Here is a 20,458-nt window from a genome sequence, read left to right on the forward strand (position 1 = left end):
ACATGGTTGGGTGGAGCATTATCTAATGTACCAAAAGGTTGTGACTTTGATCCCCAGTGAGGGCACATGCCTAGAACTTTTAGATTCAATCCCTGATTGGGGCATATACAGAAGACAGCCTATCAAATGTTTCTTTGGCACTGATGCTTCTCTCCACACCCCTTTCTCTCCCTCCTGCCCTACCCCCTAAATCAATGGACAGGTCCTCAGGTGAGAATTTAAAGAAAAAGATCACAAAAAAGGCACTCTAATGTATTACAAATGCAGAGCACACATTGATATAATCTCTAAGATAGCAATTTATGATTATCAACATCACAAATGTATTTATTTTTTGACTCAAAAAAGCCACTTCTGGGAATTTATCTTAATATATCATAAGCAAGGTTATTCCTTATAACTATTAAAACTATCAAAAGTAACTCTGCTTTAAGAAGCAGCAGCAGCACTATGTGTAGAGAGAAAAGGTTAAAAGGGTAAAGAGCAGAACACTGCACAGAATACGCTATTTTATGGAAGAATAGAGAGAAAAATAGAAATATACTTTTATATTTCCTAGTATATACATAAAAAATTCTAGAAAGACACAAAAGCAACCAATAAATGTGATTATTGATGACCTAGGAATTCTAGATAATAGATGACTTGTAGCTCATTTCTGGCTTGCTCCTACGGGGGATAAACATGACAATTCTACAGCTGATACATGCAGTGCAAATGTGTTCATTTATTATTTTTCATCTTACATTTTGTTAGAGATAAAGCTAAGTTCATGGTATGCCAAGTTAATACCACCAAAAATTTTTCTACAAATACCACTCGAGTTGCTTGATGATTCTAGAGAACATGTGTGAGTCTAAATTAAGATTTATAAAAAAGCATATTGCTGAAATGCTTAATTTTTATTCTAAATGTGAAACTCTAGTTCTTCTTAAGATATGTGTACATCACTGCTCCCCTATATTTGGAGAGTAATGTGATTAGTGGAAATTATTGGAGGTATATTCAAGAAAAAAGTAGCAACATGCATACACATAAATTGTACAAACATGTTCATAAATAATTGTAATTTATGTAAAAAACAACTATGTGTATAACCAAAAACAATTTCTCACATAGTAAGTATCAATACATGAACATTTTCATAAGTCTGTCACCCACAAAATAATTAAAAAATGCAAGTTAGTTCAAAATTTCACTAAATATCTATAAAGACAGAAAAATACTCACTAGTATAATACAAGTTCTACACTAAAAAATTCCACACCTGGGAAAGAGTACAGAGTAATGGGAAGAGCCAAGCAGTCTTTTGTACAAATCCTAGATATAAACAAATTATGTAAGACTGACAGAAGTTTACTTTCCTTATCTGTAAAGTGGAGATAAAACCATCGATCTTATAAGGATACGTTAAGAAGTATTTGAAAAATACAGGCATGTAAAAGGTGTTCTTCTTAGCTCGTATTTCAGGCTAAACCTTTTTCTTAGTCTTCCCACATTAGTGAATTTTCCTTCTACCAGTATAGAAATTTAGTACAACTATGAATAATAAAGACAATGTTATAAAAGACATTATCCCCTATGAGAAATTCTCAAAAACCTATAAATATAAAATGTTTACAGCAAGAACACATTAAAATAATAATATATATAGGTACAAATTACTGAAAAATATTAAAATAATCTATGGAAATTTGTTTTAAAATAAACATAAAGATATAAAATGATAGTTTCTTTACTAAATTGAAAGGAAACATTAGCACATCCACTGTGCCAAAAGTTACTCTTTAACACTAAGAATTAGAAAGTAAATCTTACCAGGAAATGAAGACCAGCTGTGCAATATTATGTCGCCAGACCTCAACTGTCCTTTAAAGTCAAAAACCATCGTATTTACCCATGCTACAGGATAATGCTGTTGAAAAAGATACCATTGCATAAATATGCTAAGAATGAATTTAATGTGAATGTTCATATAATTCTAGATACTTAGATATTTGATTACAGATGAGTCCCAGACCCCACAAAGTGTGCTAAGTGAAGTATGATCTATGATGTTTTAAAAATGCATAAAATTCTGAATTCTCAAACATATGTGGCAGCTGAAATTTCAGTTAAGAGACTGTGGACCAATAATTTTTAAAATTCCTTCACTCTTTTTCACCTGTACCTCCTAAAAAGTATAACATTTATAATAAAGCACTTATAGTATGACATTTACTAAAATAAATTTGTTAAAAGAGAAATGAATGAGCAGAATATAAAAAGGGAGATTTATTCCCTTTGTAAATCAGCTCTTAGGTACCAAAGTTATATGATGTAATTTCATTTAGATTACTCCATTATGTCAAAAGGTCTTAAAATTATTCCATTACAATATTATTTCATTAAGTTATTCCATTTTTAATTTTTCAGAAGTTATTAGATAATTACCACTTTCCCAGATTTCCTGATGGTCTGATATTTAGAGGCATTAATCGTTTTAGTTGATTTCTTCGTTTTCACTTTATCCAAAACTGCATAAACAGCAAAACATAATCTTGCCATTCGTGGCAGGTCACAAGTATTAATATCAAATTCCAGTGGTTCATTCCAAATATGATCATTTTTCCCTGATATCTCTGAGCTTACAATGGTTTTACACAGAAGTTCAGTACCATGAAAAAGGCCAGCCCTGACATGAACCTGTAATGAAGGAGACAAAAATAAATACAGAATCATGAGTATCGAACCAATGACACACCTCTAATTTTGGAGAATAAATATATACTGGGAGAAGCAGCACATCAACTCCAAAAAGACTGTCTGGCCACAGAGAATGAGACTCTAATTAATCAGTATTTTATTAACTAATCTGTTTAACCTATTTTTCACTTACTCAGCAGACCAGATAAAAAATGCCAGGGGCCTCAATGGTATAAATAGGTCTGAATAAGCCAAGATGACAACTATAAAAACTATTATCATATGCTTACTTTCACTGACTTCATTTACTTGGGGCCTTGTCTTACTCTTCTGTATACTTGAGAAGGTAGGGATGGATAGAATGTCTCCAAAGTCTCTTTCTACTTCTAAATAATTTATGAATAGGTCATTAAAAGTAAACAACTAAAGATATTCTATTCATACTTACGATTATTCTAAATATCACTATCTTTTTGGTTTTTTTTTTTTCCAAAGACTCAAGTCCAGAATGATGCCAGGGATTCGTAAAATGTCCCCCAAATATTATTCATTCATTTATATAGTGGTTTTTAAAGATGTAATCTAATTATCTCCAATTTAAAGGTGTGTGAGTGGTAGAACTAAAAGCAGACACCGACTCAATGAAATACATTAAACATTAAAGTCTAATGTTTTGTATCAATTATTCAGATGTGATATTAGCACACAATGGTACTCAAATATTTACTGAATAAATGATACCTATGTGGAATTCTTTAGGTTTGTCTTTCTTAAATTTAAACAAAAGCTTATCAATAAAAAGTTTAACTTGTTAAAAGAGTTACTATCCTAATTTTGAGAAAACACTCAATAATATCTACTTTATAGATATTAAAACATTTTAAATAGTGATTCAAAATTTTGAATATTGACAATAGCATCAATTTTTAAATTATATTTATAATATATTATAATTATTAGTTTAAAACCTATTAAAATAATTAAAACAATGTTATATTAGCATAAATAAAACTATAGATTAATAGACTACATACTTCATAAGGTAACGGGGAAAGAATGGCTTATTTTAATAACTGTTATTCATTAATCTAATCTCTGCAAAATAAACACAAATGGATTAAATGGTTAAATATTTTTAAAAATAAAAAGCAAATTAAAAAGAAAAATTGTTAAAAATTTATCAAAATAACTACTGAAACTGGTTCATGGAAGTTGATTATACTATTCTCCCAACTTTACGAATTTTCAAAATCTTCCGTAAAATTTAACTTATAGAAGAAAATTACTTACTTCAAATACAAACTATTGTCTATAGCACAGTAATGATTAAAGTAATAAGGGTTACAGAGGATTACTAAAAGATTGCAGTAAACTCTCAAGCTACCAGGAATTTTTATCTAAACACACACCTGATTCTCTTCAACTTCATAGGAAAGGGACTATTCCACCATGCTCCAATTTCCAAAGTACTTAGACCTTACTCCTTTGCTCCTCTGTATCAGGGAAAAAAATCTACTTTCCCAGCCCCTAGCAGGTTACAAATGCACCCAAGTCTTTTCCATATCAAACTCAACAAAAATTTTCCTCCAGAATCTAACCATAACCACCTATTTTCTTTGCCATAATGAGAATGGCACCAGCATCTACTAAGGCACTCTATGTCTCTTACTTTTCAATACATCATGATGCCTTGCATACAAGAGGAAAATGATCTGCAATGTAACCTTAAAAAATGAAATAACAAAATACTATATATACTCATTAAAAGCACATTCACATCTTCACCTCGTGAAGGAAAGAATATAAGTAAAAGTAGTTTATAGTAAGTAGGTTAGCAAGAATGTTGGTAACCTTGGATTTTATTTTATAATATTATTTTAAATATTTAAACATTAATATTCTAGAGAGTACCACATAAAATAGCTCGGTGATCTAAATTCAAGATCCTATACACAGACATAACACCAAATTCCACAATCAACTCAAAACTCATTCAATTTAATAAAAGTATGGATAAAAATGAAAATACTTTTGGTATAACTTTTAAAAACAACCATTTTAAGTTTTTCTCCCCGCTGTTAATCAGTTTCAAGATTGAGTAGCCTTAGCCTTAAGCAACCTTTGTTTATGTCCACATCTCTAAACTGCTTTAAATGATATTTCCCTGTGTTCCCTGAAATTAAACTAAAAGTCTGGGGACTTTCATTTTTAGTTTGTAAAAAACATGATAAGAATAACTTAAAAGAAAGATTTATGTAACAGCACTTTTAGGAAATCTCTGTATCTACCTTCATGCTATACTCAAAGTATCTAGACTATGAGATACTAACAATTTCAGTATTTTTAACAGCCAAGACAGAATAAGAGAAAGCATATTGACACAGGGCACACACTTGGGTTGCGAGCCAGTCTCCAATTGGGGTGTGCGAGAGACAACCAATCAATGTATCTCTTCCTCTTTTTCTCCTTCCCTTCCCCCCCCTAAAAATAAAATCTTAAAAAAGAAAATAATTCATTCATTATTCCTAAAAACATGACCACAAACAATAGAATCAATCAGTCCAGCTTCAAATATCTGATGGAACTTGGAAAAACCTATGGAATAAAATGTTTCTGACAAAGAAATAAAACATAATACTCAAAAAAAATAAAGCAGGTAGTGAAGGCTTCTTTGGTCTTCTTCAGGGAGAAATTAAATAATAATAAAAGACTAGAAAATCTGTTAATTTGATTGACCTTTATAACTACAAAAGAATTAATAATATAAATTGCCTACAGAAGACAAATACAGTAAATACAAATGGGAAGAACAAGTAGGAAATCCCATTTTTACAATATAAATTACATATCTACACATACAAATCATAGAAAAAAATGTGTATATGTAATACTTCACATGACTTTAGGACAGATTTGCCTCTATGTGATTTCTACCTTTAGGAATACCCAAGGAACTCTAGAGACTATGTGTGACTATCCAAGATGTATTATAAAGTAAATAAATCAAGTTGAAGAATAATGTATATAATATCATCTTTTTTCATAAAACAACCAATCAATAAAATAAACACAACCAAAACCCATTCAATACTGAAGCCATATGTTTATATATTCACATAAATATGCGGGTCATTCACAACACTGGTTAACCTTAAATCCCATATGATAATAAAGAGATAGGTAGACAAGACCAGTAACTTTTTAAAAAATCTTATTTGGACTTTTTTTTTCACCTGTTGCAACAATGTTATAGTTTTGTAATTGAAAAAAAATTAATAAAATAAATTTAAATTAAAGGAAAAAATTAAATTACCACTAAAATAGAAAACAATAGCTAATTGGCATAAGCACACTCATTAAAAGTTCAAATCTAGCTAAGAATATAAGAGCAAAAAAGCCCATATTTTAATGACAGCTACCCAGAGAATCTTTAATGTCCATTTACAAAAGCAAGCTATTGGTAATTTTTGGCAAGGTGCTCCTGAATATATTGTCATGTTAGCAAATATCTCAAACTAAATGAATCTCTCAGATCACAAAACTATTCACTTAATTTCCTGCCAAGGAAAATAGGGGTAAATGCATGCTTTATACTTTGAGAAAAAATGCCTTAAGTCTTTGTTTAATTGTATGGAGTTGTGCAATAAATCCCATGTGTTAACAACTTGTGGTCTATAATGCAGTCATCTATTTTCCTCCAAGAAATGGTGGAAATATTATATTTTCTGTGTTCAGCAAGTTTAAAAGAAAAAAACAAGAGTTGGGTGAAGCTCTAAGCAAGGCTGAAAAAGAAAAGGAAGTTTGCATACAAACATGTGACCTACAGCTTCAACTTAAATTCCATTTGCTAAAGCAAATGGAAATTGCTAAAGCAATTTCTTTTATATAAATATAGTAGGGGGACCCCCAAAACACAGAATTTATTATAAAAAGTTGCGTATTTATTCTTACATGTTTAAACTTCAGTGACCTTCAAAGTACTCTCCATTTCATGCAATACACCTACTGAGACATTTTGTCCACTGCTCAAAAACAGTTTTTGACTTCTCAACATTCAAAGCACAGTGTGGGAAGATATGCTCAAAAATCACCAATCATGAAATGGGCTACACTTTGAAAGTGTCTTCAAAAAAATTTCACTGAAGTCAAATGAAGCCTCTCACAACATCAGCTGGTACACTGATACAGATGGGTTCTTAGAACACTCGCCTAGCAGAGGAAGCCTGTATTAGAAGAAGATAATTCCCTCCAGAAGATAATTCCATTTTGGGGCTGGGGGCCGGGGGGCGGAAAGGGGACTCCCCCTCATATATCTAGAAAATGTCAATCTATCCATTATATCTCCAACTATTTAAAGACTTTAAAACAAAAATTCTTAACTGTCTCTTAATAAATTACTATATTCTATCTTGTATAATTGACCATTATTGGTAAAATTTAATTTGCAATGTAACATTCATTGAGCATATCAGTGAGTTATTAAAATAATGGAGCAGATGACAAATTCAAACCTTAGCAAATACTTACTTTTACAGTTTCTTCTGTGTTAAGTTTACTTCCCTTTACCAAGACAATTTGGAAAGGGCTGTTATTTTCCCAAACATGCTGTAAAAAAATGAAATAAATACAGAGTATTTTAATGAAAGACATGAATATCTTATGCTAACAAATCATCTCATTAGTTCTCATGTCCACTCATAAAATAATGAAAATAGGCTTTTGAACTAACAACTGAAAGTCACATATATTAAATTAAGTATCATAACCACTAGGTAAAACACAGGCAGCATTATAGGTAACATCTTAACTATCAAGGAGTATTTAAACATACAATTTGTTAAGACTGGATAACTATTTAAAATATGTTAACTGTTCCCATGAACACAAACTTAAAATTTGCCTTTACAAATGTATCAGATTCTGAAAAAAACTGTGCCTTTGATACCTTTAAAGTATAAAAGTACTCAATAAGACAGGCAAATTAATACCACAACTTGATCACAGCTAAGCTGATAAAAAATGAAATATACTAGTAAATCAACTATTTCTGCACATCTAATTTTTCTTATCACAGTGTCTCAAATTACTCACTGAAGTCTTATATTTAGCTCTAATTTCAAAAAATATGTAATTTAACGGTATTTTTCTATGGCACCAAGAGAACAACAGAAATATAAATGGCACAGTTACATTTATATATAGCTTGAGTAAAGAAAAACAATAGTAATTAGACAATAATTATAAATGGTGATGGATATTTGGCAAATATGCATTGGTTTTCCCAGAAGGAGAAGTGAGCAAATACAAATGTGTGAGACTTAAGCATATAACTTAACAAAATCACATGCCTTTTGGGTTCCCAAAAGTTAACATATGAAACTTACAGAAATAATTCGTGTTTTCTTTGGTGGTAAAGGAAGAGGAAAGTTAGACGAATTTCGATTTATGGCAGCCTCTATGGCAATCATTTCCTGTTCATACATCTTTTTGATCTTGCAGCATTCCACAAGCATAAAATGGGGCAAGGTCCTGTTCATTACACAGTTCCGGATATACTAACAGTGGCAAGACAACAAAGTAAGGATATTCAAGCAAATACTTAAGTCAATAGGAGAATAAAATTAAGCTGAACAATACTGAATCAAAATACCCTACAAAAGTATATCTTAAACAACTTGATCTCAAGAATATGAGAATTTAAAATCTCAACATAAAAAAAGCTACTGTTAACCTAAGTACATAAGAACTGAACTAGACAATTCTTACATGTTGTAGCTAATCTTCACAAAACCTCTGTAAGAGCGATTATCCCCCATTTAACAGATTCAAGAACAAAAATCAGAAGGGTCAAGTTACACATCTAGTATCTTTAAGACCTGGATTTAAATTCACCTGCCTGACTTTTTTTCTGATTATTTTTTAAACCTTGAAGAAAGACATGCTTCAGTCTAGATGTTTTGTCTTTTGTTTTCTGCACTCAATGCCTGACAGTTTGGCTAACAGGCATACATTTCTAGAGGCGGGACTTCAATGTCATTGACTGACGTCACAGTGCAAGCTTTCACTCAGTTAGAAAAAAGGAACATGTAATCATACCCACAAAGCCATTTCTTAAGTCATCAAGTGGCCAACTCACACCTCCCCATGGATTTCTGAGGTAGACCTGGTACCATTTCAGCACAGGGCTCCAGGCCACCATTACTGTTTTCCCAGAGAAAACCTAGAGGCCAACCCAGCACGATGCTCTGTTTGTTTGTATGAAACCAAGATGACTCTCCAAAGGCATATAAAAAAAGGGTGGTTATTCATATTAAGAAAAATTCCTAACAAACTGAATAAAATCTAATGTATTACTCAAAAGAAACACTACCTTAGACAGATATAAAGTGAAATTCAATGTATTATATTGAATTTAAAACTACTAAAAATATATTTTTTAATAAAAAATTTTCCAGGATGGCCTATAAGTAAAATTATATGATATTATGATAAATAGATTCATTTAAAACTTCTCAATATGAAAGAGGTATCATTCCATTTCCTTCATATTCCTTTGCCTACATTATATATTTTCTCTCATGACCTTGTACAAAAATATATGCATAACTTTATTTTTTTATAATAACAAACTCATTTCTGACAAACAATAACTTCTTCTTATTGAGTTAAGAAAAAGTATTAAATTAAAGGGGCAGGTGACTACTTAAAAATGACAAAACATGATGGGAATGTCAGTACTTCTATGCTCCTAGAGTTCAAGGACTTACTATCAGAATGCCACAAATACCAAAGCTGTACACGGAAGTTATAACTGCTGTTAGGCTTTCAACCTACTAAAGTTCAAGAATTGAGAACCACACCAAAAATCTGAAAAAAAAAAAAAAAAGTATAAAGTTCCCTGTTACCTGATAAAAAAATCACAGCTCCTATTCTCAAACAGCACTTAATATCTGGCATGACTCTATTCCTCTTTCTCAAAGCAAAACAAAACAAAAATAAAAGTAATCACATAGTATTCCAAAGTCTTGTTATTATTTATCTGACTCGACACTCAGCTTATTACGCTTTGTATCTCAGGGGTGTCAAACTCATTTTCAGTGGATTGAATGGCTGCCTGTGAACCGAAAGGTTGCCAGTTCGATTCCCAGTCAGGGCACATGCCTGGGTTGTGGACCAGGTCCACTATTGGGGCCATGCGAGGGGCAACTGATCAATGTATCTCTCGCCTATCAATGTTTCCCTCTTTCTCTCTCTCCTGCTTTCTCTAAAAATAAGTAAAATCTTCATCATATCACATTTTTAAATCAGAAATTTCAATCATCAAATTGTTAAATATACATATATACTTCTCTGGTAAATTCATAATTAATACACATACCTGGAACTGGATTAGTGGGTGATCACCAAACACATATTCTAATCTCCCGCTAATTTGCAACACATAGTCATAGGGGCTAACTTCATCTTCTTTCCCATGAATAGTCAAACGTTTCTGGATTGCCAATTCATTTATTTTGACAGGATTCATATTAGGAGATACTTGAAAGCTAAACACATCCTAAAGAGAGTGGTAGAAAAATGAGACAATTTTACATTTTTGCTAAAAACAAAACCACTCTTTACATTTGTACTTATTACTATATTATAAAGTCATTCATAATATTTAACATATGCGCACACACTTTCCACGTAATGTCAGAAATTTTCCTATTTTCTAAATATACTGTGTCTATGTCAAATATGTTAAAATTGATGATAATTTTTAATTCATGTTACACTATACAGAGTGCCACAGTTTCTACAGGTCAGATAAATATTTAACTAAAGTTTATTATATTTAACTAAATTTATCATCAGGTAGTTCATCACAGACATCTACCAGTGAATATCCTTCTTTTAAAGAGTTACCAGAAAAGCCCTGGCTAGTTGGTGTGGCTCAGTGGACTGAGTGCCAGCCTGTGAACCAAAAGGTCACTGGTTCAAATCCCAGTCAGGGCACATGCCTGGGTCATGTGTGGGCCAGGTACCCAGCTGGGGCCTAAGAGGCAACAGATCCATATCTCTCTCACATTGATGTTTCGCTCCCTCTCTCCCTCTCTCCCTTCCCTCCTTTAAAATAAATAAAATCTTTTTTTTAAAGTTACCAAAAAATCCTGTACTTTTTCAAATTTAGTATGTATTAAAAAAGAATTACATGTTGTTGCTAGTAAGAGATCTTTACTTTATACCAATTGAACCATAAATTACCAATTCTGATTTTATAAACATATAAAAACAAACAAAAAAATTTTAATTAGTGAAAAGTAAAGATACAGTTGTGACAGAATATTATTAAATATGTGCATAAACCCCAGAAGTATAGATATTAAAGATTATTTGATAATATCTTAATCCTCTCATAATCTAGCAAAATAATTCCCCACCATATGATCATCAAAGATATAAGAAAGTTCACTATTTCCCAAGGCAGCCAACTGCTAACCTGGACAACCATTAGAAAATTATCTATACTGACCTGAAGTTGATTTTTGCAATATTCCCCGCCAAATTAATTTATGTCACCTCCATTTTCACAGTAGGTTTGAGATACCTCAAACCTACTAAAGTTTGTATTTTACAAATACAAATAAAAAGTAGGTATTTTTACCCTTTCCTCCTGTACTTTCTATATGAGCTGGTACCTTATTCATCAAAGCACAAGAACTAAAAGATACGTGAAGTGACTTGAGAAGTCTTATCACTTCCCTTTCCTTCCCCATCTCACTTCCCAAAACATACAATGATCACCTTCTCTTCACCTTCATTATTATGCTCTTCTACTTCAACGACTCTTTACATATGTCCTAAAGAGCAATGTAGCTTCTTATTTGATTGATCTCTTATGCTATCCACCTCAAAAGTAACCTTCACCCAGCTCAGAAAGTAATCTATCTTTAAAAGAAGAGTAGCAAGGAGGTATGATAGTCTTTTTTAACATAATACAAATGCTCATAACTGTCTTAAGCAGTGGTACACAACAGAACTCTCTAACAATAAAAATATTCTATTCTGTGCTGTCCAATTAAATAACCACTGGACACAATTGGCTTGATATGTGGCTACTAAATTACACATGCGGTTATTTGCTACTGTATGCAATAGCACAGGTTTGGATGATTAAGCACAGGCTCCGTAATATAATCATTCTATGATCCCCACTTTCTCTCTATTTCATACATAAACTCTTCAGAAATACAAAATGACAGTGTCATTATCAGATAGTAAGAATCTACAGAAAGCATAGAAAACAGAACTGGGCTTGAAAAACTGCATGTACTAAAATTAATAGTCAGAAAATAAAGCAAGTGTGGTTAATGTTTTTTAAGAATTAAAAGCACCTTGAAAATGAATAAAGATCAAGTATATATGAAGCAGAATCAAAGAGAACCCTAAGAAATAAAGCATCTTAAGTAAAATGAAGATCTAACATTCAATAAAAAGGAAAATAGCAAAATTTAAGATTTAAAAGACTGATAATACCAAGTATTAGCAAAGATATATGAAAACTAAACTCTAAAATACTACTGGTAGGAATGTAAATTTGAAGAACTATTTGGGAATATTTATGAAAAAACATACACCTGACTCAGCAGTTTTGTTCCTAGGTACACACATAAGCTATAGAATTACACAAACCAGCATTATTCTATGCAACACCAATGTTGAACTTGATATTCTGTATGTATATACAAATCAATTAAAAAATAGACAAAACAAACCTAACAGAAATACAAATGTTTCATAAATATGTGAAAAGAGATACATCTTCATCAGCATTGAGGGAGGTGCAATCAAGACAATGGAATTTATACCAATCAAGACAATGGAATTTATATAATGGAATGGTATAGTACACAAGGGCTCCAATCTTTCCTCCAGGGGCCTATCTTAATCCCCTGGTGATTAAATTCATGTTTTCTAAAGATTTACTGGTATGTCATCATCATCCTTGTTAATTTTCTTCACATAAACTGTTAACTGGACTGCCTTGGTCAGAACTCGACTGGTTTTTCCTTTATTTTAAGCAGTTTTCCAACATCATTTACATATACTTCACAAAATATTACATCTTATTATTAAGACTTGTGATGTTCTTCAGCAATCAATTGGCTATGTCAGCAATTATCAACCTTTTTCATCTCATGACACATATAAACTAATTACTAAAATTCTGCAGTGTACACAAAATATATTTTTTGCCAGTCTGACAAAAAAAATAGGTATAATTTTGATTCATTCACACTGGATGGCTATTGTGTTAACTGTTGTCCATTTTTTATTTGAAAATCTAAAGGAAAAGAGGTCAGTGCTCCTGACTAAAATAGTCAGGTACTGCATGTTTTTAAAAATATTGCAGCACACCAGTTAAAAATCATGTACTATGTATTGCTCCATGCTTATAAATAACTGTAGATGAGAGACTATCCAACAAAGATACTAGGCATATGGGTGGGAACAGATACTTCTGCTCAGGAACGAGGAATGCAATTCACTAGTAACTGTCTATGTCACAAGAGCTGTGGTTATTCAGATGATGACTAATCTGGTGGAAAATACTTATTCTTGATAGTTTACTTTACATGCTTCACTGTTTTGCACATTTCTGCCTATGCTTCTGATATGTTTTCCGGAATTCCCAAAAAGCATACTCTTCATTTGCTTTACCACATTTACCCATCCTCCTCCATGCCCCAACACACAGGAGCTACTTCAGATTACATGTGCCCTCCCTTTATTGATAGAATTATTTTATATAGTACATGTTAGCTGAGGTTAAAAAAAACAAGTATAAAAGTACTGCTCAAGTTTATGAGTATTCTTTAAAAATTATGATTCTTGAAATTAAAAACAATGCATCTGTGATCTGGCACCTGGGACTATTATTCTGTAAAACTGAGACATAATACTTTCATAATTGTATTTATATCTTGCTTCCTAAGAACCACATTCTACAGCTCGCTGACACTGACTATGTGGTCAAGGAAAGCTCTGCATGTTTTTCACAGAAACTGCTGTCTAGCTCTCCCCCTACCAATTCTGGAAAATAGTTTTTTAACCTAAATGAATACCTTGTTACATTTCATTGCATTTTTAGTTTAGTGTTTCCACATGACACTTTCCAAAGTCAGTCATCAGCAATGATAGTAAAAGGGCCAAATGAGAATTTTATAGAAATGGGAGGGGCAAAAGAAAATGCATATATGATAGCTGCCTGCTGTCCTTTAGTCTGAGATTATCATTTCTATATTTTTAGTGGTAAATGTTTACTCATTTGTGAAATACTGTTGGTAATACATTATGATTTTGCACTTTTTAATCCAAATTTGGCTGGTCTCACTTGCTTAAAATAAAAAGCTTTAAACTCTATGTGACTTCTCAAAATTCTTTAATAACTTAATAATTTTACTGGTTTATATAATTCAAAAGCCTGGGAGCTTTTGTTTTAATCTGTGAGGAAATATTTAGCCAAACGAAAAGGAGACTAGGGAGAGATATGATAGCTATATTTCTACTATCTGAATATTTGGTATATAGAATGAATGGAAGATTTAATGGATACTTATGCAAAACAAAAGTCTAACCAGATAGGCAGAAGTCACAAAGGCTAGTTTGAATTTTTTTTAACATTTTACTTATTTATTTTTAGAGAGGGAAGGGAAGGAGAAAGAGAGAGAGAGAGAAACATCAATGTGAGGTTGCTGGGGGCCGTGGCCTGCAACCCAGGCATGTGCCCTGACTGGGACTTGAACCTGCGATGCTTTGGTTTGTAGCCCAAGCTCAATCCACTGAGCTACGCCAGCCAGGGCTGCTAGTTTGAATTTTTAAAAGATTTTTATTTCTCTGGCTGGTGTATGGTGTAGCTCAGTGGACTGAGCACAGGCCTGTGAGCCAAAACATTGCCTGTTCTGGTTCCCAGTCAGGGTACATGCCTGGGTTGCAGGCCATATCCCCAGTATAAGGTGTGCTAGAGGCAACCATACATTGATGTTTCACTCCCTTTCTTCCTCCCTCCCTTCCCCATCTCTCTAAAAATAAAACAATAAAATATTTTTTAAAAGATTTTTATTTCAAAAATAAAATTTATTCTTGTCCACAGTGACAATGTGCTGCTTCAGGAGGCAGAGGGCTCCCCCACCACTGGATGTGTTTGGTTAGAGACACACATTAGAAGGGATAGTGAAAATAATTACTTTATACAAAGAGTCTGACTGGATGATCTCTAAACTCCTATCAGTGTTAAATTCTGTGACTGTCAGGAATCCAGTAAAATATCCCAATATCTCCATTTCTCTCCTAACTTCAAAATGCTTCTTTTCACATACACTTTGTTACAATGACGATTACATTAGAATTGGTGTCCAGGAGAGACTTGACTCACATGTAATGAAATTTAGACTGATCTAGAAAACCATACTCTTTTTAAGTTATAGTGTTTTCAAATTAAATTCTAATCATCTTTTTTTAAAAATATTTTATTTATTTATTTTTAGAGAGGGAATGGAGGGAGAAAGAGAGAGAGAAACATCAATGTGAGGTTGCTGGGGGCCATGGCCTGCAACCCAGGCATGTGCCTTAACTGGGAATCGACCCTGTGATGCTTTGGTTCGCAGCCCGCACTCAATCCACTGAACTACGCCAACCAGGTTCTAATCATCTTTTAACAGGAAAGTCCCTATTCCAGATCTTCCAACACGGCAGAATTCCACCAACAGTTTAAATTTGATCTTGGCACTTCATGATATCCAAATCTTGGCTCAAATTGAACTTTAATCTCAACATAGCTCAGTATAGAGTCACAAAATGGTTTTTGTTCCTTAAACAAACTTCCTTTGTAAAACACCAGAAGGCAGGATCCTTTTCCCATGTTTGTACCAATAAATACTTAGTAACATGTTGTTTGAAAGGAGGCAGGACTGGATAAAACCAGAAACACCAGGATAAAATCCTGGCTCTAACATTGCCCAGCTATGAGGCCAGCATAAATAACCAAACAGGATAACTCCCATCTAGATAGGAGTTAGCAAACATTTTCTGTCAAGGACCAAGCTTTGATGACATGTATGTTTGTCACATGTTCTTTCTTTTTTTTTTAACATCCCTTTCAAATTCTTTGCTTTTTCACAGCCCATTAAAAATATAAAAACCATTAAAAAACAGTAGTTTGATGACCTAATCTAGATTAACACACCACTGCATCAAAAAAATAATATATGAGCAAAGGATGTATCACATTTAGATTATTACTATAATCCTAAATATATTTCCATCTTAAATTTAATGTTCTTTGTAATCGTGTTTCCCAGGTGAGGAAGAGCCTCCTCTGAGACTAGAGCTGCATTCAGGCAAAAGTCACAAATTACAAAATATTTACTTTATTTATTTTTCCTCCCCCAAGGACAGTTTTTCATAGCCTTTAGAGACAGAGCAACGGGGAGTGGAGAGGAGGGAGAGAGGGAGAAAGAGAGAAAGACAGAGAGACACATCGACTGGCTGCCTTCTCATATGAGCCCCAATTGGGTACTGAACCTGCAATCAGGATATTTGCCCTGAATGGGAATCAAACCCGTGACCTCTTGGTCTATAGGACAATGCATGCTCCAACCAATTGAGCCACACCAGCCAGGGCTATTACAAAATATTTATTAAAGTAATATTACATTACCTGGCAATTTTCAAAATGAACAGCCACAATGAGCTTTCCTCCATAGAGTTTATCTTCTAAGTTTTCAAGGTTGGATGGTTCATGCTCTGGTGGATATGTTTGCTTTAGCCACTCTATCCAAGACAATCCCACAAGCGACTGAATCTTTTCCTCACTGAATTTGCGCATTTTTATTCGGAATTCATTCACTTCAGGATCCTTCAAGGCATCAAATTCATGCAGACCTAAACACATTTTTTAAAGATGTCATTCTGAGAAGTTAATAATTATAGAAAGTATAAAATATATTCAACAAAAACTTATAGCTAGATAAAATAATAAAAGTAATGTAGAGAAGACAACTATAAAATTAAATATTCTAAAGGATATGAACTTGAAACTTTGTAAAGAAATATAGTCAGTTACTAGTTTTATAAAGATATAATTACCAGTTTTTTCTTTTATCTTTATTATATTTTTCCCATTACCACTTAGTCCCCTTATACCACTCTCCCCCCAGCAATCACCACAGTTTGTCAATGAAGATTGTTTTATAAAGATAATGACTGAAATACACAGTACACATTTAAAAAGCATATATAAGAGATCCACAGTTTTTCTTTATTAACTAAGTAAGTCACATTTATAATATCTGAAAAAGACCAAGAATCTGAAAACTCTTCAAATATTGTATTAGGAGAATACTTTATATTCAAATTAGTATGAGCCTAAAATTTGTTATAACTTACTTATAGTTTAAACTTTCAGCTCACTGTGATTTTTTCTCAATGAATACAATATAGCAATTATTCAAAATTTCATACACATAAAATCATTCTTTGTGGTACATAAGTAAGAACCACTTGAGCCATGAAGACAACTATATGATAACTTTGTCATAAACTTATGATTATTCTAATAAATAATTCTAGAAATATAAAAAAGTAAACATGCATACATTTTTATTCATGCCTTAATGTTTAACTAACAGATAGGCAAAGACTTTACAGTTTGGCAATATCCTGTGCTGGAACGATGTAGAGAAAAATGGGCACATTACTAAAATTTCTAATAATATATTAAATACATATACATAACTTAACCTCAAAATTGAAACAACAAGAATTTCAACCTGAGTGACCTGGGACAAACCAGAGAAAAATAAATATGCCCAGCTTCTAGTAAGCTCATCTCTTCCAACTACTTCTAGTCAGGGGTATCTGAAGCCTTCCCCTTTTATCAGTATAAAACTTATTCACCACCCTGCCTGCCAATGAGACGGTACCACACACAAAAACACTTTCAAAAACACTTTGTAGCAAGCTCTGAGTAAATAGTTTGTTCTCATTTTGTATTCTTTGTTTATTTCCGCAAATCTATGTAAATAATTATACAAATGCCATCAGTATAAAAATGTTCACTATAGTTTTTCTTAGTAATAATTAAAAATGGAAAAAGCTGAAGTTAATCATTATGACTTGGTTTAAAAAAATAAGATATATCCATATGCCATTACACAGTGGTGCAAGTAATAAAATGACTAAAACAGAGATAATAGCCCCAGAGTACAGTAAATTTTAAAAACAGAAAAAAATGGGTCTCCCAAGATTTGTTTTGTGCAAATTTGAAAACAAGAAGCTAAAATACATAGAAATTTTTGTTTTGAAAACATACTTGAGATAACAATACTAATGGCATTTCATAATGATTGGGAGGGGAGCAGAGTGAGACAAGCTGTCAGTTTTTGTTCAAGAAAGCCAATTAATATCATACCATTTGAATCTATACAATTTGAATATACAAGGCCTGTCCAGAAAGTATCCAGCCGTGTGCTATTAAAAAAATAGGACGCATTTACTGAAGAAGCTACAAGATACAAGAAAAAAAGATATGTGCACTCCTATGTTCATTGCAGTATTATTTACAATAGCCAAGATATGGAGGTGACCTAAGTGTCCATAGAGAGACAAATGAATAAAGATCTGTAGACAGTGGAATATTACTCAGCCATAAAAAGGAATAAAGCCTTACTATTTGTGACAACATGGATAAACCTCGAGTGTATTATACTAAGGGAAATAAGTCAGACAGAGAAAGACAAATACCACATGATTTCACTTATATATGGAATCTATAAAACAATATAAACAAAATAGAAACTAACTCACAAACACAGAGAACAAACAGACTGTCACTAGATGGAGGTGGTAGAGATGGTTATAGAGATTACAAAATATAAACTGCTGCCCTGACTGGTGTGGCTTAGTGGGTTGTGTGTCGTCCCACAGACCAAAAGGATGCAAATTTGATTCCCAGTCAGGGCACATGCCTGAGTTGTGGGGTGGGTCCCCCACTGGGGGCATGCAAGATGCAGCTGATTGATGTTTCTCTCATGTGTTGATATTTCTCTTCCTCTCTCTCTAAAACTAAATTTAAAAAATTTTTTCTTTTAATAAATCACCAGTTATAAAAATAGTCTCAGGGAAACTACTATGTATAGTACAGCATATGGAATACAATCAATAATAATGTAATAACTATGGTGTCAGACAAGTACTAGACTAATCAGTGTTAGCACTGTGAAAGATATATAAATATCTAATCACTATGTTGTATACCTGAAACTAATATATGCCAACTATAATTGTAAAATTAACTAATTATTAAAATGCAAATCTGATCATGTTGCTCCCTCTTTAAATCCCTTCAATAACTTCCCAAGGGCTCTTAGGACTATGTCTCTATTTTTTATATGTTCTGAAGTTGCTTGTTTCTCTGGTCTTCCTACTTGTGCTAGCTGTCCCCTTAAAGAAATGATAACAATTTCTTTTATTCTTCAAACAGACTACCCTTTACACATGCCATTCTCTCTTACTTTTCCTTCATCTAACTCCTTTCACTCGCTCAACTCTCAATCAGCAGTGAAGGATCAGATTAGCTGTGCTTCCCATAAGGGCCTGTCCCTAATTCACACAGTTGATTTAAGTGACCTTCCTTTATTTACAGCAGTTCACACCTTGTATTTAACTGTCTGTTTACTGATCCATAATTCCCATTGCACCATGAGCTCAAAGCAGACAAAGGCCATACCACCAAAGTTCACTGCTATAGTCCCAAGAATAAACTCCCAAGCCCTGGCTGGTGTGGCTCAATGGGCTGAGCACGGGCCTGTGAATCAAATGGTCACCAGTTCGATTCCCAGCCAGGGCACATGCCTTGGTTGCGGGACAGGTCCCCAGTTGGGGGTATGTGAGAGGCAACCACATATTGATGTTTCTCTCTCTCTCCTTTCCTTCTCCGCTCTCTAAAAATATATAAATAAAATGTTTTTTAAAAAGAAAGAAAGAAACCACATTAAAAAAAATTTTTTCGAGAAAAAAAAAAAGAATAAACACTCAACAAGTTACAATTGACTTGCAACTGTTACTGTGTTGGTAATTTTTTAAATATATCATAAATTAGGGACTCTGTTCATATAACTATTATGATCATCTGAGAAGTACAGATATTTTTCCTTTTTTATAAGATTTTATTTATTTTTAGAGAGAGAAGAGGGAAAAAAAGAGGGAGAGAAACATCAATGTGCGAGAGAAACATCAATGCGCTGCCTCTCACATGCCCCCAACTGGGGACCTGGCCCTCAGCCCTGACAGAGAATCCAGTCAGTGACCTTTTGGTTTTGCTGGCCATCCATTAAACCACACCAGCCAGGGCCAGACTGGTTTAATTCATCCTAGACTCACTGAATCCTCATGTCTGAGAAACTGCTTTTTAAGAAACTAACGAAGCTTAAATTTGGGAACCACTACCAAGTTCTCTTAAAAATAGAAACTGCCAAAATTAAGAAGTTAGGTTAAGTAATTTAATTTTAAATCTAGTTAATTTTCTACATGTCCTCCAGTAAGAAAATGTGATAACCAAGCTTAAATTCTAAGATTAAGACTAGTTTACAGTCTATAATTTTTAATATTAAAAAATGTATTGAGTGAACAATTTCTTCATACTAAACACATTAAAATCCAGCATATTACATGTTTCCTTCACTTTAAGATATACTATGATAGGTTGGGGGAAATAAGGAAATTTTCAAAT

General features: G+C 32.9%; 1 protein-coding gene across 5 annotated transcripts in view; it reads right to left on the bottom strand.

Annotated features, from left to right (window-relative positions):
* PIK3CB (phosphatidylinositol-4,5-bisphosphate 3-kinase catalytic subunit beta) overlaps positions 1–20,458 on the bottom strand; it is a 189,066-nt gene that overhangs the window by 59,408 nt on the left and 109,200 nt on the right. For all 5 annotated transcript variants that reach the window (XM_028517978.2, XM_028517981.2, XM_028517979.2 and 2 more), the window contains 6 exons: positions 16,388–16,611; positions 10,064–10,243; positions 8,070–8,240; positions 7,213–7,290; positions 2,434–2,685; positions 1,819–1,915 (listed from right to left, as the gene is read on the bottom strand). In XM_028517978.2, coding sequence (XP_028373779.1) covers positions 1,819–1,915; positions 2,434–2,685; positions 7,213–7,290; positions 8,070–8,240; positions 10,064–10,243; positions 16,388–16,611 — 1,002 coding nt within the window. The remainder of the gene's footprint in view (positions 1–1,818; positions 1,916–2,433; positions 2,686–7,212; positions 7,291–8,069; positions 8,241–10,063; positions 10,244–16,387; positions 16,612–20,458) is intronic.

This window comes from Phyllostomus discolor, chromosome 7 (assembly GCF_004126475.2).
Source record: "Phyllostomus discolor isolate MPI-MPIP mPhyDis1 chromosome 7, mPhyDis1.pri.v3, whole genome shotgun sequence".
In the NCBI taxonomy this organism is placed as follows: domain Eukaryota; kingdom Metazoa; phylum Chordata; class Mammalia; order Chiroptera; family Phyllostomidae; genus Phyllostomus; species Phyllostomus discolor.